This window comes from Diadema setosum, chromosome 12 (assembly GCF_964275005.1).
Source record: "Diadema setosum chromosome 12, eeDiaSeto1, whole genome shotgun sequence".
In the NCBI taxonomy this organism is placed as follows: Eukaryota; Metazoa; Echinodermata; class Echinoidea; order Diadematoida; family Diadematidae; genus Diadema; species Diadema setosum.
The window spans coordinates 14054543-14079200 of NC_092696.1; the positions used below are offsets into that span (position 1 = coordinate 14054543).

The 24658-nt window shown below is 37.5% G+C and overlaps 1 protein-coding gene across 1 annotated transcript; it reads left to right on the forward strand.

Moving 5' to 3' along the window:
• The first annotated feature begins 11050 nt into the window (after window positions 1–11050).
• LOC140236113 (beta-1,4-galactosyltransferase 6-like) lies at window positions 11051–18286 on the forward strand. The gene is made up of 7 exons (XM_072316085.1): window positions 11051–11240; window positions 12005–12082; window positions 13012–13283; window positions 14682–14798; window positions 15666–15853; window positions 16492–16719; window positions 17479–18286. The coding sequence occupies exons 1-7, from the start codon at window positions 11051–11053 to the stop codon at window positions 17642–17644; spliced, it is 1239 nt and encodes a 412-aa protein (XP_072172186.1). The 3' UTR covers window positions 17645–18286.
• The last annotated feature ends 6372 nt before the right edge of the window (window positions 18287–24658 follow it).

Genomic DNA, 24658 nt, shown 5'->3' on the forward strand with positions numbered 1-24658 from the left:
AAAATACATTTCAAGTGACGCAATGAGGTGGGGAAAAATAAGTTTACGACAGTAACGATTCGTTCAGAATGATTCGTTCAAAATGATTTGTTCTCATTCATGACGTCATTCGTGTTATATCGCGTTACCGAAGGAACATTTTCCCCTTGCAGCGTTCATTTTCTCTGTAAGACGCAATATAAACAGTATTTGATTAACCTTTCTTGGCCTCACTTCACATTATAGCTAACAAACAGCAACCTAACATCCAGGCAGATAAGAAGAGTAGACAAATATATAAAATTTGACAACATTACCCATACCTTTTTATATAGGCAGATCCATAATAAAAAAGGCGAAACATACTGTTAGTGTTTTTCCCAATTCTGTCTATATTTTTCTGTCAGCTTACCATTTGATTTTGCTGAAATTAGACTTATGAAATTATGCACAGCCCAAGTTATTATGTGGCAACCAACATTGGTCTTAGTTTATTAATGCTCAAAAATAAAGAAGAATTTCCCAATATTCTGTTAAGGTTATTGTTGGCCCGTATCTACACGTCGTGTAGGCCTCGAGCTGTTACATGCATCCATAACTGATAACACGACGGATAACCATAGGTCACTACTTGAGTAACTTGAACAGCAGTTGCAAAAATAATAGTTAGCATTGGTAAGAATAATGCTGAAAACACTTATTATTGATAATGATTTTACAAAAAATGCTTATTTGACCTCATTGCATAGGATCGAGAGTCTAGTCTCTTTCTGCTCCTACGAGTGACCCTTCACACTAAAAACATCCAGGTCAGAACTGACCCGGAAAGGGTCCGTTGGGGTCACACTCCGTTCCGGGTCAAAAATGACTTGGAATTTGGTCATGAAAACCCAGAATGGGGTCACCCTGACCCAATTCATGACTCTGAATGGGATCATATCTGACCCCATTCCTTGTCATTTCTAACCCGGAACGGAGTGTGACTCCACCGGACCCATTCCTGGTCAGTTCTGACCCGGATTTTTTTAGAGCGTTCCCCAGTTTGGTCTTCATTGGGCTTGATGGTCAGCCTCTTTCAGGGGAATATCCAAGTCATTTGTCGATTTGATCTCCCCAGCATGCTGGTGGACGTCCTGGTGGACTTTTTATGATGCAGTTTGTGCTGGTTTACTTTATGACGTAAGCTTACCTGGGGCTATCTCATGAAGATGGTCCCACTTCATTTCCACTGTATATCTTTTTTTTTCTCTCTCTCTCTCTAAAACTTTATTCAGAGTTATCCCTCTCACAATGTATACCCTTCAATTTGACATTGCTTTCATTTTCCTCTTCTGTTTCCTGCTAGATACCCCATAATGTTCATTGACGCAAAGGAACAATTCATACAATTCATGAGTTCTTTTGTTCTGCAGAGAGAAACTGAACTGAACTGAACCATTCGTTTGTTTGTTTGTTTCTTCTTAATGCAATATACGACGTACCAGGAAAATGTTATTTGCATGCACGATTAGAAAACACCATTCCTTATATACAATGATATATGGTACCTTCTGTGAGACAGATGACTCATAAATTAATAAATCATTACAATATTCCCTGCCTGTAAGTACAGACTGTATTAACAGATGCTCAACACACACACACACACACACACACACACACATACACTTTTTTTAATAATATTCTTTATTTGAGTTTCATTCAATATCAAATCCATATTAACAATAAAATTAATATGTCCACCAAAAAAAAAAAAAGCAGCTGTATTGTTCTTTCTTGCGCTGCTAAATCATTTTTCAAACATACAGTACGGTGGGTCTTTTTACCAAATCATACCCTGTTTTTATAAGAGAAATAACATGAAATTCTGCATAATTCTCAGAAAAAGCTATTTTGATCAGCCTAATCAAGCCAATCCAAATGTGCCTTATCACTCACACACCCAATAAGAAATTTGTGTTTTCTCTTCTTTTTTTTTTTTTTTTTGGCAGAGCACACGCTATATACATAAATATATCAGATAAAGTATAACTCTTAAAAAGGGAAAAAAATTCTTGATCAACTTGATCAGATTGCTCAATATCCACTTCATTACCTAAATTCTCTTACACTCTCTCGAGAATACAGCATTTCCTGAAACGTATCATAAAAAAAAAAACATTCTTTACTTAACCGAACAAAACTCATCATTTTTTTATCTAACCTATCAACCTACCCCTCCCCCCCCCCGTACAAAACAAAATAACCATTATGTGTATAAATCATCAAAACAAACCATTTTCCTGCCTAGCCCCTTAACCATTACACTACTATTACCTAACTACATCTACCTAACCCTAACCATCCCCACCTATTTCCCCACTAACATACCCCCCCCTAGCCTTCCCTCAACACACACACCCATATATGCACTAGACATCAACCAAAACAACAACAACAACAGCAACATACCCACAAGTGCGCACTCACAAACACCAACATTTGCACGCCAATTCACACTACATACGTGTGGTATCTTGGTTACCTGTTTCTTTGACAGTTAGACACACACCAAAAACCGAAGCTAACTAAACGTTTTACATGGGAAAGAAAAAAAAAAAGTGACCACCATAATGCTGATACATATACCGATTCCTAAACATTAATACGGCTAAAACCTAAACTGACCATACATCTGACGTGGGGGAAGAAAGATTAAAAAAAAAAAGAAATAATATATAATTCATACTATCAATGTGCAAAAAAAAAAACACAAAAAAACACAAAAAAACCAAAAACAACAACAACAACAACAACACTCTCTATGAAAGTTTCAACTGCTCCCATTTTTGCAAATGAAAGCCAAGCTTACCTGCTTTAACCGCAACGTTCTTTTCCTCCTCTATGAAATCCAAAACAAATTTCTTCATCTTTTCCCTCTTGGGTAACTTATTTTGTTCTCTTGACCGAAATATTACAATTTTCATCAAAATTATCAAGGCATTCACGCATTTGATTCGATTTGAACTACCTCGTAAACCCAAGAAGATATCTCTCCATTCTAATTCTTCTCAACTAAATCATGATACTCAATAAAAAACTGCCATATCGGCTTTACTTTCGCACAATCGAAAAATATATGTGAATAAGTTTCCCTTTCCAATTGGCAAAAAGAACAAAGATTATCATTCACAAAACCGAACTTAAACAACTTAATGTTCCCTTGTATATATCACCCCGTGTAACAACTTAAACTGAAATTCCCTATGTTTACTAAGTAAAGTCGTGCTTCTAGGTCTAATAAATAAATTTCTAATTTCCTTATCACTGAAATCATACTTCACTTCATCATATCTTATTTCCAGGGTATACAATTCTTGTAAAGCTGTAACAAAATACTCATACAATATTTTTGACTTAATATTTTGAAATTCTAATATTTTACCAAAAATCTTCACCTGTATATCATAATTTAATACATCAATTTGCTGAAACCTTGCACTCCCTGTGGACTCTTTCCACTTTTCTGGAAAACATTATAAATATAATTTATCTTAAATATACTATTTCCCATGATACCTAAATTTCGAAAATACCCAACGGGTTTAATAAAACCTCCTTGTAAAATATGATGTACATTATAAACACCCTTTTCGTATAAATCGCAATCAAAAATACTCTTCCCTTTTATACATATTTTTCTATTATTAAATATAACTGGATTTATCACTTCATCTTCAAAATTCCTACATTTATCCAATTCCTGCAATACCTTAACCATTTCTACATAAAAAGGTGGACTGGATTTGTCAATGTCAATCTAGACCATTCATAATCACATAAAAATAAGAACCTTCCTCCTACTGATCGAAAACTAAAATCAAAATACATTTTCCACCCAGATTTCTTCTCACCATACAATAAACGTTTCAACCACATAATACGTTGCGTTTTGACAAACAGCTTGAAATTTATCATTCGCAGTCCCCCATTAACATAATCTTGATACATAATATTCCTTTTTACCCGGTCTTTACCATTCCACAAAAATTCAAAAATCATCTTATCCAATTCAGAAAATATCCATTGAGGAACAACTATGAGTGATGAAAGATAATTTAACCTTGATAATGCATAAGTTTTCAACAAATGAATTTTACCCATGAGTGTTAAATCACGCTGTTTCCACCATCCTAATAACTTTTTTATTCTACTTAATATTTCTTTAAAATTGATCTCATTCTTCCCCCTCACATCTCTTGCAAAATTAACCCCGAAAATTTTAACTGCATCAACATATTTTCCAGATACAGATAATACAGGTTTCTCTGTATTCTTACCCATCCAAAAAAAAAAAATTAGATTTTTCTTTATTTACAATTAAACCGCTTATTTTCCCGAATTCATCAAAAATATACTGTAACCTATTTAAAGATTTTATGTCCTTTATAAACAACGAAATATCATCCGCATATAGAATTTGCTTTATTTCATTTCCCCCAAATCATATTCCTTTTACAGTGTTATCTTTCCTTACTACTTGTGCCAGTGTTTCAATTACTAATAAAAACAAATACGGAGACAGGTTGTCACCCTGCCTAACCCCTCTCTTGATTTTGAAATAACCAGTAGAGTGCCCTCCATTCATAACACAACTGCTATTAAATATCCTTATAAAGCACCTTAACCCAGGAACAAAACGAATCGCCGAAACCAAACCTATGTAAGACCCGAAATGAAAATTCATGTGCAACTGAATCAAACGCTTTTTCGAATTCCACTGTGACCAAAAACCCACTTGTGTAGTGCAAAGACTGAAATAACATATGAAGAGTTTGTTTGCAAAAACCGATAAGTCCATTTTTGAAGATTTTGAAGTACGGTCTCTGTCATAAAGTACAAAATAATACCTTTTGAATGATACATTGGTCACTACATATAAAGGTATATTTTTGAAGTTATGGTCAAAAGAAGCAACAATTTTCTTACTATTCTCTCTATTTTTCTTGACCTTTAATCGCAAATATCTCCATTTGACAAATATGGACTTATCGGTTTTTGCAAACAAACTCTTCATATCATCTACTAATCTTACCGCTTCTCCTATATTCCTATTCTTAATGTACCCAACTTGATAAAAATGAATAATCTCTCCCAAAACTTCTTTAATTCTATTTGATAACACCTTAGATAATATCTCATAATCTACATTCAAATGTGTAATTGGTCTATAATTTTTGATGTATAATGCATCCCTATTTTCTTTTTCTAATAAAGTGATAACACCTTGCTTTTCTGATATTGATAAATCCCCTTCATCATATTATACCTCATTCAGAGCATCTACAACCATTTGCCCCAAAACCGGCCAGAAAGTGAGATAAAACTCCACTGTAAAACCATCATTTCCAGGAGCTTTATTACCTTTCATTTCTTTTAAAACCATAAAACAATCATTTATATTAACTTTCCCTTCACAACTTTCTCTACTCTCTTCACTTAATTTCGGAATATCATAAAAAAATACACAATTTCTATCGTAAATATTTTCATCATTATTAGAATACAACTTTTCATAAAATAACCTAATTACTTTCATTATTCCATTTACATCCTTTATCAACACTGTTCTTTATTATCATATATTTCCTTAATAACACTTTTCTTTTTATTAGATTTTAACAATTCTTCAAAACATTGTGTTTTTGTTTCTCCTTCTTCAAACCATTCAGCCCTAGAACGAACTCTCAGACCTTGTCGAGAATACTCATATATTTTTCGTAACTCCGATTTTTTCTCCTCTATATCATCTATTACCGCATTGCTGGATGAAACTAGTATCTGATTCTCTAATTCCTCAATGTCTCTTTCTAACTCCTAACACATACACACATACACACACACACACACACACACACACACACCACACACTCACACGCACACAAATAAAGTCATAAATATAATGCAAATATGTCATGTATGTCGGGATGAACTTCAGAAGTTTAATAGATTATCTCGTCATGTATACATCTGTCATTATCTATATCTACAGCTAGTCAACAAACTTTGGTCGATGATATGGAACGTGTCCAACACGTCGACCAACATTTTTCATTCTCACTATAGGCCATCTGTTCATCAAGGGCAGCACGAACGAAGCTATAGAGCTTCCGCAGTTTGCCTTTCCAATCAAGTTGCCCTGATTATCAATGAGGACGGTTTATGTAATCCAGGCATTTCGATTTCATTTTACAGTCGGCGGTCAATAAGTAGGCGAGAGAAATGAAATCATGTTGCAATTGTGTGACTAATATACTACCACTACTACTTCTGCTGCTACTACTACTACTACTACTACTACTACTACTACTACTACTACTACTACTACTACTACTAATACTACTGCTGCTACTAATTGCTGCTACTCCTACTGTATTACTACGACTACTACTATACCATTACTATTACTATCACTACTACTGCTACTAACTACGCGCACATTTTTATATCAGTGGGCCTATCTAAAAATGCATGAGAATTTTGGGAACCACTAGAACGCCTCAGTTGGAAAGACGGTAATATTTTATTAGATATTGTGATTCAGAATAGCAATTTCATTTTCTTTTTAATTGTGTTTGCTATTATCCATGCAATATGTTATCATTTTTTTCTTTTACAGCTGTCATGTTGTCATTAATCATCGGTAATGATAATACTTCATGATGAAACAATCAACAGGCTGGTGATCAAAGTAATCATGCAATATCTTCATCACTGTTGATCATATTTGTTTTTATCTTAATCATTATTGTGCTATTATTGTTACTATCATTATTGTATTCATGAGAATCGTGATAATTCATATTATTCTAACTTGACGATGGAGACATGATAACTGTAGCTGTCAAATATAATAGTTATTCTTATCATTGTCATCATTACCACTATATCACATGGCCATAATATTGCCATATAATGGATAACCAATTCAGTGTGGCTGTTACGTTAAATTCCCTTCTCCCCATTGCTCGTGCGCCACAAGTGAAATTTAGATGGTTGACTGCGTCAAATCGGTGTGCCATTCACCGAAGAATTAACACCATTCTGAAAGTTCCATGTTGCCGTTGTTGCTGTACGCCGGCCACCATCAACGAAGAAGGCAACCCAACCACCTGATCGCGAATATTGTGTGCTCAAGTTAATTCAAAGAACGTATGTAAACATTCGTTTGGAAAGAAAGAGGCGAATTCATAAATTAAATCTGCTGGTATTATAGAAAAATATTCGTACTGGCAATCCAATATAACAAATAGCCCCAGAGTCCCGCACACCTCCAACCCTCCTCCCCCCCCCCCCCAAAAAAAAGACGCCTACATACATCAAAATAATCAGGATGATAGTACCGATCATTAAACTAGTTTCGCTTTGCATAACTAAAAAAAAAAGAGTAGTGACGATATCAACAACTGTTCAACATAGTGAATGATAAAGCATGCTGTCCACACGTCAACTGCTAAATCAAAGCCGTAGATTTTCAAAGTATTACTTCCTTGCTCATTGTGTTCCACGACAGGATACTGTAATACGAGAACAGGACATGACTTCAACAACCTCAATACATTGCTATAAATGACAGTATATGGTAGTTCTGGACAATGCTTCAAACGCCTAGCAGCACTTACAGGCTCTTTGCAACGCTGGCATCACCCCCTACATGCCCTATAAGTTTGTTTTTGTTTTTTGTTTTGTTTTTTCTTGAGATTGCGAGCCCAGCCTCAATTGCGAGGCCGAGCCCCGCAATTTTGTCCGTTTACACTGCCGGGCTGCGAGCTCGGCCGTGCTTTTAATTCAAACCTTTCAATATTTTGTCGTAGTGGCGCTCTGCTTGTAAACAAACGCAATTTGGTATAGCCTGGTTTTCAGACCCTTTGCCAACTGGATTCCGTGGCGACGAAGTCGCCGTTCGGGCAAAGGCCTTTGCCGAAGGAAAAATCCTTTGCAGGACAAAACCACCTTAAACTATACTAGTTTTCGACGTTGAGGGGGTTAATATCGTGAATAGCGAAATAGTACGGGCAGGGGGTCTGGAAGCCAGACTAAAATTGGCCGCGCATTTGGCCCAGTTTGCGTTTACACCAAGAAGAGGCCGGGCTCGGCCGCTAAGGGCTCGGCCGCGGCCGAGACCACCTCCAGAGCGTAGCCAAATGCGCGGCCAATTTTGGCCTCGCATTTGGCCTTTTGCGCGTTTACACTGAAATGAAGGAGGGCTCGGCCGCGGCTCGGCCGCGGCCGAGCCTCGCACTGACTGTAAACAGGGTCAGTGACAGGGCGGGAGATGCGAAAGATAGTGTATAGACCTTTATGCGTGTATGCTATGTATGTGTATACATGACATTGTGTGTGTGTGTGTGTGTGTGTGTGTGTGTGTGTGTGTGTGTGTGTGTACACACTTTGTATGTATGTATGTATGTATGTATAGGTCCTATAATATGCAGGCCGTATGTTATCTACGTTATACATGAACGTATTTCTCTTCTAAGTCTCTATTTTTTTGGTGGTTTTAGTATAGGCCTATTACTCGTAGTAAGTCAATGTAAAGATAACAGTAATATTCCGATTAGTCTAAATCTTACTCGCATAATGTTTGTTATGGCCTTTCTTGAAAGGCAAACATGATGCATCTTAAATCAACGTAGCTATATCATTTATATAAGATTCAGTGCACCATAATCATACTCTTCAGCACGTATTCAAACTCCCCCGGAAAATGGCTTATACCTACTATCACTTTCTCTTTCTCTGTACTAAACAGGCAAACCAGGCGAGCCTGATGGCTTTATGAATAACTTCCTCTGTGCTCCACAACACATAGACAGTATAATAACGCGGTAAACCTGCCCTTCTGGAACTGCGCTGCATAGGGGCATTGTAGTTCATTGACAGGTCTGCTTTGTCTGCGGGTGCATTTTACGATTATTATATAAGAAAAACCGTTTTGGTAAATTGCATATCACACATCTTACGCACAAGTCAAAATGGGGCAAATTGTGTCTCGAACTTTATATCATTCACAAACAGAAACAGCCAAACCAACACGCACGCACACACTCATACTCGATAAAAAGTACATAAATGATTGTATTTTCATTTTACCACAAAAAGTAATATAGAATGAATGCATATATATGCCTGTTTTACATGGGATCATTATTCACAACGGCATAAGGGTATTTTCAGACAAGCTACACACGACGATGCACAAAATTTTCAGATTTTGGCATTTGAACATCTATAAACTATACTGGGCATATAGAGTTAAAGAATATTTAGCGATTGGAAGATTCCAAAATCACAGTGAACTAGGATGATACAGCTTCACAAAGAATCATGCTTGATTCGGTGCTCAAGGACGCAGGACAAAAGAAAAAAGTGTACATAATATTCTACACAGGTGAAATTATTACGCAAGTGATATTGTAATAGAATTACATTGCTACATTACTGGAATGTGCCTCTTCGAGTCATCATCATTGTTCAGTGTATTATGTTTTGGACTCTTCAGAGTTTTGGTTTATCTGCCAAAGGACCACAATAAATCCCATAAATCTATAGGGCCCATGTGGCACTATTGATTTATGTATACTTGATGGTGTGAGATTCAATAAATCGTCTGGAATGCCCTTAACAAGAAAACATTCATGAGTCAGACTATGTGAAGAAAACACCGACGCTATACTTAGTACCAGGAGAATTGAACTCTTTGCAAAGAAGGATTACAGGGGTATTACAGTGTTCTAACGACAAAGTCGTTTGTTGTGCGGGTAGGCTACACCTAATGGTATTGTAGATATAGCAAACATAATTGATACTGTACCATGCGTAATGTTCACCAGAATGCACTTACTGAAATGCAGTGATAGCGGCAATTGTATCCATCATTACTGGAATTTGCGTTCCGTTTACGGGAATTTGCGTTCCGTTTACGGGAATTTGCGCTCCATTTACGGGAATTTGCCTTCCGTTGTGGGGTCCAGTGATCAAGGACAGCATTGCAAGCCTTGTGTTAATGATGTTGAAAAGGAAATACCGGTGAAGAATCAATAATGTGCTATACAATGTACCGTCATTTATGATGTAAGCGCACTATCATGCTTTGATAATGTCTGCAATTCTTTCCATAAAATTTCTACTCCGCTGATTTAGATTAGCACCTATCGAGGCCTATTGTAGGCCTACTCCATTTTGCTGAACATTTTATTTTGTTGTTTTGTTTTACATTGTAATTATATTTTCACTAATCGAGAAGTCCATTCATAATGGGCCCCACTCACAAGTTCTGCTTCATGGGGACTCATATCCATATGCTTCATGTTCTTTCATTATACTATATGTCTGGTTTTCAATAAATTGAATTGAATTGAAAAAAGAGCAATTGAAACAAAGAGAGAACAACAACAACAAAACTGCAAAGGCCTCTTCGCAATCAGCTAATATGCAAATTTTGGTTTAAAAAAAACACTTTTCCGCAATTGGTTAGCCACAGAGAAGTGTCATCAAACTGTCCCAAACTTGACACAAGATAGCCATACGAATAATAATGACATTTTCAGTTTCACACGAAGTTGATCCCGAATTTGCTTAAAGGGATCGTATAGTTTTGGTTGAGACCTAATTTCAAGTTTCTAACATTTTTGGTGAGACAGCTGCATTATGTATAAGTTTGTCCGACGTAGCATTGAATCAGGGAGGTTGAATGGGATCCATGTTCAAACGAAGAATGAATTTGGGTAGACCAGTCACTGTGGACCAGAGAAGCCCCTCAGTCAAAACGTGGGGAAGCATCCATGAATACGGTGAAAAGTTATTTTTGCTGTCAGGTGCATGTGCTGACAAGCATGCTATTTTTAAAGCTTGCACAATATTAATCATCATTACATCGCAGATGCTTCAAAAGGGATTCAAAAGCCAACATGTCTGATATTGGAAATTACCTTTTTTCTCTCTGGTCATGGGCAAAGGAGAACTACGAAATGGCGCATATCAATTTTACACCCATGTCATCTTCTCATTCGCAGCTTACAGACCTAGTTCTATGCAGTTGATGCTCTTTGGAGGTGGACGCCGCCGCAGCAAATCAGGTGAAAAGCTGCGTCCGTCAGGCGACGACAGAGGGCGCAATGCCACATCGAATCAGACCTCGACGCCCTCTACGACAAAGGGTGGTAACACTTCAATCCCCGACACTCCAGTTCCTGCAATCTCAGAAGTAACAGGGAATCATGGTAATTCTTGAAATATTGAAGGTTCAGGTTGTGATAATTACGTCAAATATAAATCCAGCAGTGTTGTAATAGTTCACCAGAGTTTATAATAGCAACAAAAACAACCAGGACAGAGAAAGCAGTGCTGGTCACCATTTTTTTCCATGATAAGAGAATAATACCATTCATTTTTTTTTTCAACCATCATCATACTGATTCTTTTTTTATCTCCATTTCCAAACAACATGTGAATATTACAACCGTCAAAATAATGATACATTTCACGTAACATATATCACAATTTGCATGTATCACTGTATGATTGAGAGACTCGGGGGGAGGGTTTTATCAGTCAAGTCTTGCAAGTGGTAAGACAAGAATGATGATTACAATTTTCACTCGGTTATAACATTTATACACGTCGAACAGACTGAGAAAAACTAAAGATATTAATAAGTGACTCGTATACTTGTCGGAAAATCGGAATTCTCTTGAGCTTTCAGCACGAATGACAAAACGACTGCAGCATTATCAAAACGATATATCATTGCACTCGCGATCTTTAATAACGCATTGTGTAGTCTGAGCAGGCGGCAGCAGCTGAACAATGTGCATCTGTGCTGCTTCTTTGCTCATAATTAATTTCTGATGAACATTTCACCCATATAGGGACTTTACAGTTACAGATTGACATTACGTTCACGCTTCTACTCTGTACGAGTCTATCAAACACTTTTCCCGATGTATTCATTATTTTTTTAAATATGTCGACTATTTTTTTAAAGCAGGAAATATTTCCGGAGCTGACCAACCGTCTCATCCAAAAGAAAAGTGCCAAAAACCGCCAAGTCTTCCCCATAATGGTAAGCTAGATCGTTGTTGTTTTTATTGCCTTTGGGTAGGTCAAGCACTACTTTCGAAGAAATTGTTCTTTTCAGGTGTGTGTGTGTGTGTGTGTGTGACTAGTGTGTGTGTGTGTGTGTGTGTGTGTGTGTGTGTGTGTGTTGTTGCTGTTGTTGTTGTTTCTGTGCCATTATAGTTAATCATTGTTAACGATGACGATAGTTGGATGTTTGCCGTAGAATGATATTATAAATATGTTATACTTATACTCTCATTAAGTTCCAAATTCAGGCATCATTTGGATTATCAGGCATATATGCATTCATTCTATATTACTTTTTTTGGTATAATGAAAATGCAATCATTATGTACTTTTTATCGGGTGTGAGAGTGTGCGTGCGTGTGTATGTACGTGTGTGTGCATGTGTGTGCGTGTTGGTGTGGCTGTTTCTGTTTGTGAATGGTATAAAGTTCGAGTACCCCATTTGTCCCATATATATGCTAGCATTTTTGTCTTGTAGTCTATAATTCCTGTATATATGTGCAATGTTGATCACATGTTTTCTTTCGAAAAAATGTAATGGATAGGACGAGGGTGAATATTGAATATTCTTCATTATTTTGACATTTCAAATCATTTGTATAAAATTCTTGATTTGTTCATCCCTGTTCGTCAGCTGTAATTCTACCGTGTGAAACTGGAATTTTTACCAACATTTATGTTAGGCTTATTAAGTGTTAGTGAACTTGTGAACTGAATCCCTCGTCCGAATATTACTGTCCTATTGTTTATTACATGGAACATATTATTGTTTTGCCATTTGCATAATGGAATGAATAAATGGAATGAATGAATGATGAATGAATGCATGAATAAATGCATGAATGAATGAATGAATGAATGGGTGAATAAATAAATGAGATCATGATTCATTCATTCATTTTGCAGAAGCGGTAATACGACCCAGAAAGGAACCAATATCATTATTAAAGGTCCGGACAGAGCTGTTAGGGTCACTGAGCGACAGGGTACAGAAGTCCGTCGCTATAGCGAACGAGCAGCTCCCCACCATCCTCACGAAGCGGCGCACGATGACGGAAGAGGCCCAGACCATCGACGGCTTGCTGACGGATCTGCAGCTCTCGCTCGACGCCAGGGAAAGTTACAAATACTTGCCGGGCGGCCACTGGATCCCGACCTCGTGCCAGGCACGCTGGAAGGTGGGTACTCCTCCGAGGAAGGGCCAGCGAAGTATTTTCAAAAGTGTGTGTGTGTGTGTGTGGGGGGGGGGGGTGCACTTCCGGGTTTCATGAGCTAAGAAGAAAAGAGAGAAAAAAAGCCTTCTGCCCAACTTCTGTTGTCACTTCCGGGTTTCTTTAGCTGACAAGCAGAAAAAAAAGGCCTTCAGCGCAAAAACATAACCTTACCCCCAACCGCGCTCGCACTTCAAGGTTTCATGATTTCTTTCTAGTGCCACTTAGGCACTTCCGGGGTAAAAATAGGGGGCCCAAAGTGGTGACACATTATGTATTCCTTTGTATGGTGCAAAAAAAAAAAAAGTGGGGGGGGGGGGGGGGGGGAGTCCCCGGCCCCCGGTTCCGGCGGCCATGCGAGGTACTCACCGGGGTTAGTGAACGAGCGCCTGTATGACACCAAGAGACAACACATCATGACTCATCAGTTGTAGATCCAGTCATGTCCAATAATTTCTATAGAGCTGATGAAAATAAAATGCATCAGCATTAATTCCTTTGTTTTCACGTAAAAAGAGAATCATATTCCATTTCACACCATATCGAAGAACACAGATCACATGATGCCTAGATTTGGAGAAGCTGTAGAATATTACACAAAATTATTTTTATGCAGTGATGTAGACCAATTATGATACATTTCAACTGTTTTCTTCTCCTGCACTTCGCTCTCTAGTATTCCCTTCCATTCGACGTCAAAGAGAAGACAAAGCCACGTGGTGCCTGAATTTGGAACTTAATGAGAGTATTATATCTTTTAATCCTTCCTTCAACGAAAAAGCACTCTTTTCGCAGACATTCGCTGAAAAAAGAGAGAAAACAAAACATGAAGATAATTCAAATAAAAGAATTGTTTTCACTCTCTCTGCATACGCGTATATCCCATCACCCAAATACTAGTAATACATAAGTGTGTACACTATCTTGTACATGTATTTACAAGTATACTCAAAAGATGAATACATGCATAAGAAATGATGCGTGCTTAGATATTAAGCGCGCATGATATCATATATTCATCTATTTAGTCATCTATATTTGAAGAGTTTGTTTGCAAAAACCGATAAGTCCATTTTTGAAGATTTTGAATTACGGTCTCTGTCAAAAAGTACAAAATAATACCTTTTAAATGATATGTTGGCCATTACATATAAAGGTACATTTTTGAAGTTATGGTCAAAAGAAGCAAAAATTTTCTTATTGTTCTCTTTATTTTTCTTGACCTTTAATCGCAAATATCTCCATTTGGCAAATATGGACTAATCGGTTTTTGCAAACAAACTCTTCATTTCTATCTTTTAATCAGTTAACACTCTATCTTTCTCTCTATGTATAAATAAGTTCTATTAATCATTCTTAATGCAGGTAGCCATTATAGTCCCGTTCCGCGATCGGTTTCAGCATCTACCGATTTTTCTGCGACACATAGTTCCTCTATTACAACGACAGCAGCTAGAATTTTCCATTTTCGTGACGGAGCAAGTAAGTATAGTAATGTGGTAATGATAGAGACGCTGTGATGATGGATATGAAATATCAGTATGATTAAGAACGATGGTAATGGTTTGCTATCAGGCCAAAGATTTATTGTTTGCATCAGAGGAAAGGGCGGTGACATGGCTTTATGCGGTTGATGGCGTGTCTGCCTCCCAATCTAAATGACCCGGGTTCTATTCACGAGTCTAGTCTGAGCAACGTCCACTCTGTAGTAAAACACTCGGATATATCCCATGTATGAGGGAATCATGACTCATGCAAATCAAAGATCGCACTTCATTCATTCATCGAAAAGAGCAGCTAAGGTGCTAACTCGGTGAAGTGGTCCTCCTATCCATCTACACAAGAAAAACAGGGGAACGATGCCGAGCCCTCGGGATTCGTCCCTGATGACTAGCAATAGGCAGCAAACAGTATCAACCAGGCATACTGTGCGCCATAGAAAGAAGAAGAAGAAGAAGAAGAAGAAGAAGAAGAAGAAGAAGAAGAAGAAGAAGAAGAAGAAAGAAAGTGTGGCAAGAGTATTAGGAGAAGTGAAAATGGAGATGGCATAACTAATCATAACGGTAATAAGGGTGTAGGCAGTTTGAAAATTATTCTGATTCAAATGAAATTAATAATGATGCTACTACCCCTCCAAGACTAAATACTAGTTTACTAATGACTATAATGATGATGATAATGACAATAATGGCAAAGTCTTCCCTTTGTACTGTTTTGGTATGGCGTAAACCTTTTCATGAAACTCCAGATGCGAAGTAAAATACGTTCAGGAAAAAAAAATATCCAAAAGCAATCAACATACCATGATTCAAAATGATTATTATTTTTCTCTGTTCTGTCTGCATGCAGAATAACAACCTCCGCTTTAATCGAGCGATGTTGATGAACGTGGGGTTTGTAGAGGCGCTCAACTTCACTGCCTACGACTGCGTAATATTTCATGACGTCGATCACATCGCCCTCAACGCCAACAACTATCTAGGCTGCGATGGCATGCCGAGGCATTTTATATCTGGAGAAGCGATGTGGGGTTACAAGTGAGTATTTCAATGTCAAATAATCAGAAAGTAATGCTTTATTTTACATTATTCCTCTATAAGTAACGAACAACGTCTTTTTAAACGGGTCTTCTAAATCCATCAGCTAGATTTTGGGGTTTTAGAATGATACATGATTTTCCCGACCAGAAAGCCAAAACCTGATTGTTCTACATATTCGTGTTTGAGAAATTAACACGTGATCACCCATTTTTTATGGATGTTTGACAGACCCATACAATGTTTATTGTAATGAATATTTAGGAAATTGTTCCTCGGATCATACCGTATCGTGAAGAACAAGTCGATTATGTCAATAATAACGCCATTAGAATATGTTTATGTGCTTTCTGAATACAGTCTGTTTGCCTCACACATAAATAGCACAGGTCGAACTGTTTCAAATAAGATTATGAATGTGTAATGGCTTCATTATAATGCCGAAGTAGTGGCAATTTTCGTTCACCGCCTATGGTGTTAAAAAAAAAAAAAAAAAAAAAACTCATCAAAATCCATTCTCTAACATGCATGAACTTGCACACACAGTTAAGTGGACGTGTCCATGTTGTGAATAGTCTCCTTCCAATGAGTTTACGGATTATCATGTTGGTTTTTTTCTATTACCTCTTCAATGATAGAATATTATATGAATCGCTGTTCGGCGGTGTTACCGGGCTAACGACGAAGCAGATGCGCGACATCAACGGCTTGCCTAACGTCTACTGGGGATGGGGCGGAGAAGACGACGAATTCGCCCAGCGGGTAAAATCTCACAAATTTCAGAGGACGCGTCCGACGGGCGAAATCGGCTATTTCGACACAATCAACCACCGCAGTGAGAGTGGGACCAAGGCCAACGTAGCAAGGTAACGGGTTAACCTTATCTTAGCCTTTTGTCAAGGCCCTCTCGCTGTATGGTGAAGAGAGCCCAACTGAGTGGGGTTGCGCTCGGCTGGGCCCGTTTCGCTCGGCCATTACAGCGAGAGGGCCTTGACAAAAGGCTAACCTTATCTGTGCAAAATCAATGAGTCAAATATGCAAAAACTGTGCACACATACAACACATACCTATGTGAAGGGAATCAACATGGCACACAGAGTTATTAAACTAGGTTTATGACATTAACCATGTGTTCTGAGGGAGTGTATCGGGGCGTGTGAATACGCAAAACCTTACCATCAATATCTATATCACACAAAGGAAAAATACACTATGATGTCCAAGTACTAAACTTGTGAAGTCACAAGCGAATGGAGGATCTTGCATGGCCATGGATTGTTGATGTGTCGTTAGCTGTGATTCAGCATGTACTTCCTTTCACTTAAACTTACATAAGACACGTTGAGTTATTTTTTTTTTTAATTAAAATCACCCAATGGGAGCTTTTTGAATTCGAAGCATTTGCCACAAAATAACTGAGCAAAAAGGTAAACAAATTTGTGACAGCAACAACCATGCTTCGGCTACTAGTAGTCCACAATGCTTTAATCAGATCTGACCACGTTTTGACATGAAAAGTAATTCGTAACGCTAGAACTTTTTATTACTTGATGGCAATCATGACGGAATCTTAATGATCGTTCTGCTTTCTTCCCACCCCTTTCCCTTTCCCCCATAATCCTTAGATTTTGTCTTTTAAAACATCAATACGAGAGGGCGACATCAGACGGGCTAAGTAACCTCGCGTACCAGCCGCCGATTATAACACTCAATCCCTTGTACACGAACATTTCGGTGAATGTTCCCCGCTTGCCGTGGAATAATCACTGGACACGATGTCCAGGAAGCTGAAGGTGGATCTATTAAGAAAAAGAGCAACAACAACAATTAAAAGACAGCACGTAAGCAGTTGATTTCGGAGGTCATGTGCCAGAGGTCAAGGGTCAGCCGAGGATATCGATGACCTCACTGCATGGCTTTCTCAATAATGCTCAGTTTTATGACGAAAACTGCCAACATCTCACATATGGAGAGGGACACTCCCTAGGAATATTGTCGGTGATATTATTATTTTCTTTTTTTTTTTGTTGAAGGAAGCTGAGTTCATTACTGTAAAAGGGCAAATTTTTGCTGTGTGGAAAGTTTCGCGCATTTCGCACAACCAGAGACTAACGCAAAAATAAAAGCATGCGAATATGTTTGCTTGCCTTACTTGCCGTAAATGATGGGTAGATTCCGTGAAATTAAAACAGGCAAAATTCATCTCAACCTGCTAAGCGCAAAAATTACCCGTGCAAAAATATCCACTTTTACAGTAATATCTAAAGCTCTATCTGTATGCAAAGACAACGTTATTATACGTATTCTTGAAAGAAAATGTGAACTTGAGTAATTGTTGGACTACGGCGTATTTTTTAAAATCATTTTTAGGGTCCAAAAAAGTGTTAGGATTCCATACACGCCAAATGATTTTCAACATGCGCTATTTTCTTTTTCTGAAATATGTGAATAAATGTTCATATTTACATTAGGCCTTTTAAATAGTTTGCATTAAATATGTCATTAAAATGATGTTTTTAAAGCTATTTTTATGCCTCCGCCACGAAGTGGTGCCGGAGGCATTATGTTTTCGGGTTGTCCGTCCGTCCGTCCGTCCGTCCGTCCGTCCTTCCGTCCGTCCGTCCGTCCGTCCGTCCGTCCGTCCTTCCGTCCGTCCGTAATGAATTTTGTGGACAAGGTAACTATCGAAACCTGTTGAGGTATCCTAATGAAACTTGGCATGTATGTGTATTAGGGGGTGAAGTTGTGCCTATCAACTTTTGGGTGCACATGCTGAAGGTCAAAGGTCAAAAGGTCAAGGTCAAATATATAAAATTTCACTATTTCCACCATATCTATTGAATGCCTGAAGATATTTTCTTGAAACTTAGTGTATACATGTTTTACCCAATTAAGATTCTCTGGTGAAAGTTTGGGTCATGAGGTCAAAGGTCAAAGGTCAAAAGGTCAGGGTCAAATACATAAAATTTCACTATTTCCACCATATCTATTGAATGCCTCAAGAGATTTTCTTGAAACTTAGTGTATACATGTATTACCCAATTAAAATTCTCTGGTGAAAGTTTGGGTCATGAGGTCAAAGGTCAAAGGTCAAAAGGTCAAGTAAAAATATTAAAACTTCTTTTTTTTCTCCGTGCCTTGGAAAATTGTTCAAGGTATATTCATGGAACATAGTACTGACTGGAAGTGATTATCTAGAGAATGTAGGGTTCATGGGGTCAAAGGTCAGGGGTCAAAGGTCAAGTGCAAGACTTCAAAATTTTACTATTACCCTCATATTTGTGCAATGCCAGCAGGGTTATTTTTTTTACACTTGGTGTACTTTGTATGCGTGTGTAACCTAATAGAAATTCTCTGGAAAGTTTTTTTTTCTCTTTTTGCCTCAAAGGTCAAAAGGTCAAAGATCAAGTGAAAGTGCTGAACTAACTTTTTCCTCCATATCTCGGAAGTGGCTCAAGTTACCTTGAAACTTAGTACATATTATGCATGTTCTACCTGAAAGTAATTATCTTATGAATTTTAGGGTCAAGGGCCAGATGAAAATGGTAACAATTTACTATTCAATTCAGAAATTGCACTTTTTCTCCACACCTGTACCTTGAAAATTACTCAATGCCTAAATGTATTAATGGGTCAAAGTCAAGTTAAAGTCCTTAAATCCCTAGATACATGCTCTCCTATTCATCCAATTAAACCTACGTCAAGGAAGGTGAACATTCAACACATTTGTGACAAAAACTTGTCATTCCAATAATTTGCCAATTTTGTGAAAATGTAATCACACAGTGTCCACATGTACTATCTACAGTAGACCTATTGGGAAAATCATGCATTATGGCGGAGGCATACCAGTCGCCAAAGCGACATTTCTAGTTCAGGTAATGTAAGGATTTTTTTATGCAGACATCATAGTTTCTTTTCCGTATTTTTTATTTTTGCTGACTCCAGAGATTTGCAAGAACCTCAAACACTCGAGTCAAGTGCTTTCTATGCCTGTCCCGATAGAAAATTATACACTGCAAAAAGTTCGGTGTTAAATATGAAACACCGAGCTGGTGTTAAATTTCCGGTGCTCATTCATGGTGTTAGATTATCACCTACGGGTGTCATTTCAAAATTTAAAATTGTTTTTTGAATAGTTTCTTAGTTACTGCACTTCTTGTTAATTTTGAACTTCAACAAGACGATAAAGAATTTTTCGATAAAGTACTTGATTTTTGAAAAAATCTGTAAATACATTTACACCACAGTAACACCAGTTGGTGTGGTCCCCTATTGAAGCTGGACGGGTGTTATACCATTGAAATTAACACCACCAATATCAAATCAACACCATGCGGTGTCATTATTGAATTAACTCTAGCGCAGTGTCAAAAATATCACCAGCCACAGTGTCAAATTAACACCTCGAAGTGCCAGGCGAACACTTTTTAACACCGCCACAATACATTTTCTACACCTGCGGGTGTGGTCCTCTATTGAAGTTTGATCGGTGTTAGATTTAACACCCATGGTGTTAAATCTAACACCGAGGTTTTTACAGTGTAAGACTTGGTCTCCTGTGCATTTAGAGATGACCAAACTGATTTAGTGCGAGTATTCAATGCGATTTCTATATACAATCGTCAAGAATGTCAACACTGTGCCTCAGGGTATTGGTACAATACACGCGTCTTTCAGTCCCACTAACCTATTTTCACGCAGCATTGCCATCATTGTATCATTTTTTGTGATAAATGCATGTTCAGTACTTTCTCGAAATAGATCAGAGGTTTTCCCTTTACCTTAATTTTCTTTTTTGTCTTCTTCGTCGTACATTCTGTCAGAAAGGCTACCTATTTTTTTTTTTATTTGCTTCTGTCGTGTAACTTTTCACGTCTTTTATGTCAACAAGGTCTTTCATATGAAATAAAAATATCTTAAACCTTGTGGTTACCATTGGTTACCGAGGGAAACTGTTAGCCACTTTCCTTGTTTCCTAGCTGATGTATCTATAGGTTAGCGCGCACAAAATACACACTTGTAGTTAAGAAAAAAGCATACGCTAATTTTGTATACATGGAATTGTATGTATAGCGTATGATGTTGACATCAGTGCTGAAACTGCAAATTGTTCCCCAGTTTGTGGTGTTGCTTCGTGAATGTAAAAAAAAAAAAAGACTTCTCTAAGTTGCAGTGTGCTTGTATGCTTGTGTGTGATGAAGTGTTAATAATGACCAAAGTATTCCAAGAGCAGAAAAGCCTGAATGTGTATGTGTGTGTGCGTGATCAAAACAAGCTGAAAATGAATATAAAAATTTTTCCTGAACAACTTTGTTATTCCATGAAAATCCAGAATGTGACGATGAAAATTTTGAGATAAAAATGATAATTCTGAGATGGAATTTCCAAACTGAACATTCGAAAAGCCTAAGAAAATAAAACAACAGCAATAACAACAACAACAAAAAAAAAAAACACACAAAACAAAACACTTGAACTTAGTCCAATTGCGCAATGCCATGTGACGTCATACAGACGTACTTTGGCATATAGAGTGTACTTCAATGCAACAGTGGCTGAAATTTCTGTCTGCATTTTTTAAAAGATCAATTGTTTAAAAGGGAGGAATCTCAAGGAAAGCTAGAAGTAGATTGACTGAAGATGACAACGCTGAGCTGACAAGCCTTGATTGAGACAGTAAAGAAGATATGCCCCGAATTCCACAAAATGTATCATTTTTTTAAAGGAAAAGTACACATTCTCTCCTCTTGATCAGTGTTGATAAAGTAATATGATATCATTCCCCCTATACTTTCTAAAAGAGGTTGGTCCAGTGCTCTTCATTGTGCTAGAAAAGTGCAAATGAATTAATGATGTTTAATTTTTCTTTATATTTTCTTAATACAGTGTTATCCATACGTGACGTCACAAAGTGTTGTATAGTCTTCACATCCAGCAATGGCTGCACCCAAACTGCAAGTGGGCATTTCATCAAGAGTTTGGTCATATATTTTTTTTTTTCTGACAGATTTCTCTCCGCCATTCAGATTCAAGGATTTCAGTAGCTTATAACAATTTTAAAGAAAAAGTACCTGACGAAACTCTTCATGAAATGCTCCCAGAACTTCATAACTTGAAAATTCGCGTAAACAGGTGGAATAAGCTATGTTTTCTTTAAGTTGGATGTTTCGAGATTTTATTGCAGTTATTACGTTATAGTCGATCTTGTCGCACGAGAATCGGCGTAACGGTGACACATCATTTGCTCCACCTGCTCCTGCGACAATCACAGGCCGGATCCGTAATGTATTTATTTTGGATTCTGTGAATTCTTTATTCACAAAAGTTGCCACAAAGCTTGTCACAGGGACCTACCAGCAACAACTAAGCGAATTCTTGACTATATATCGAACTTAAAGGCATAGTTTACCATTTGCAGAAGAAACAAAAACCCATCGTCAGTGCTTTAAAGGTCCATTTACCTTTGGGAGCAGTGATTTTAAAAATGTTCAAGATATCACATTTGATGCATATGTGTAGGTCTGTTGTATCACAAAACGACCTACCACATAAAATTTTTGCAATAAAGCCTAAAATATAAGGAGATATCAGTATTTTTCTCAATAAACCGTAACTGTAGACGGCTTAATCTGGAAGTTTTCTTTTTATAACTATTGTTCACATTTTGTGTATTTAACAATACTTAACATCGATTATACGGATTCAGTTTTTTACAGTGGTTGTTTCTATCCCTAACTCGCATTTTAGAACTAGTTTTAAGCACTAATGCTGGGTTTTTGTTTCATATGCAAATGATAAACTATGCCTTTAAAATAGTTCTAAATTGTGAGTTAGGAATAGAAACTACCAGTGTAAAAATTTGAATCCGTATAATCGATGTTAAGTATTGTTAAATAGATAAAATGTGAACAATAGTTATGATATAAATGTTGCCAGACTAAACCGTCTACAGTTATGGTTTAATGAGAAAAATACTGATATCTCTTTATATTTTAGGCTTTATTGCGAACATTTTATATGGTAGGACGTTTTGTGATACAACAGACCAACACATCATGTGATATCTTGAAATTTTTTTTTTTTTAATCACTCTTCCCAAGGGCAAACAGGACCTTTAATGGAAGGGAGCAGATCACTGAAATTCTTCATTACTTGGCTTTTGGAAAAGAAGCATCCATTAATTGTAACACAATTATTGCAGAAACGGCCTCCTCCGGCCTTATTTTCTCCAAGAACTTATGGGTTATGTGGGGTTAGGTTGTGATAGGGTTCTAGGTTCAGTTTGATGCCAAGATTACGATTAGGGTCAGTGTTTTGTGTTTTTGGGTAGAAGTCATGTTTGCATTATATAGTGCAGATATTTCATGGGAGCAATAGTCGAAGGAGCAACACTGTCATGGAACCAACGTAACACATTGAACTGAAAAAAAAGGCGATTTTTTTTTTAATACTTCTGATTATTCCCATAATATATTGCATGCGTATTTGCGAACTTCAATGACTGTGTCTATTCTTAAATTTTGACTGTGGAAATCACAGCAATGCCGGTTCGTTTTTTAACGGAGTTGACCATGTGAATAATTTTCATCTTTTGTGGATGTGTATGATTCATCTTTTCTCGATGTGTATGGATGAAGAAAATAAAAGTAAAATGAACAATTTTGTCTTGATTTAAATTCTCGTTGAAGTTCCTCCAACTTTTGGCTGTTGTAGAGTAAAACTGCATAGACAAATACGACTATACCAGCCGCTAAACTAGCATTCGACAATTCAAGTTCACAAGTGGGAGCACGCACATACACACCATAGCCCTCACAGCGATCGTTAACGGCCCGTTAATGCTCGCCCCGTCACTGTACAGGCATGCTAACATGGAAACATTAAACTGCACATTACTTGAATATGAGACCATTCTGAAGCAAATCATTTTCACACAACAATAGAATATGTAATGTACTCTTAAATGAATCCCACAAGGATTGGAACAATCATCCCCCAGCATTCCCACTGATAACCACTGATCAGGGTACTAGCCTTTCCCTTTAAAGGTACTAGCCCACATTTGCAAACCCACGAAAATCAAAACTGCATAAAACAGGTCCAATATGACTTCAAGTACAAGTTATAACAGTAACATACCTCACCTGTCGCTCTTTGTCTATACCATTCGATAAAAGAGAGAAAATCATCGTTTTAAAATCAATTTTCAAACCGGGTCAACCCGACCCAAAATCGAATTACGAGCGCGGGCTATAGCTACGTACATTGTACAGCATGTAACACGTACGTGGACCGGAGCCATGGATATAGCGAGCGTTATACGCATGCATACGGATTACGGTGCATTTTCATTTATTTTTATGAAAGTAATGGACTAATTGGAACGAAATTTTGCACAGGTGTTACTGCAATCATACCCAAACTCCATGCTAACTATGAGACCAATTGCTGCAGGTTTACAAATGTGGGCTAATACCTTTAAGCAAAAGGATGCTCACAATTATACTCATGCTTTTACTACCGTCCCACTACTTCACACAAGCTCGAGTAAAGGACTGAAAATTATGCCTATCTAGTCTTTGTCAATATTCTGTCCGAACATGTACCTAGACTGGTGACATCCCCTTCAATAAACTATGGGTGTAGCTGTGGTATATTGGATGCAACTCTCAAACAGTGGTCCCGAATTCAAATCCTGCTACGTGTTAACATTATTGTCTGTACCCATGATGTCCCTCTCCACCCAAAAAGGTGCGAAATTTCTGAGATCGCTCACATTCTGTTTGCTGTATTATATATATA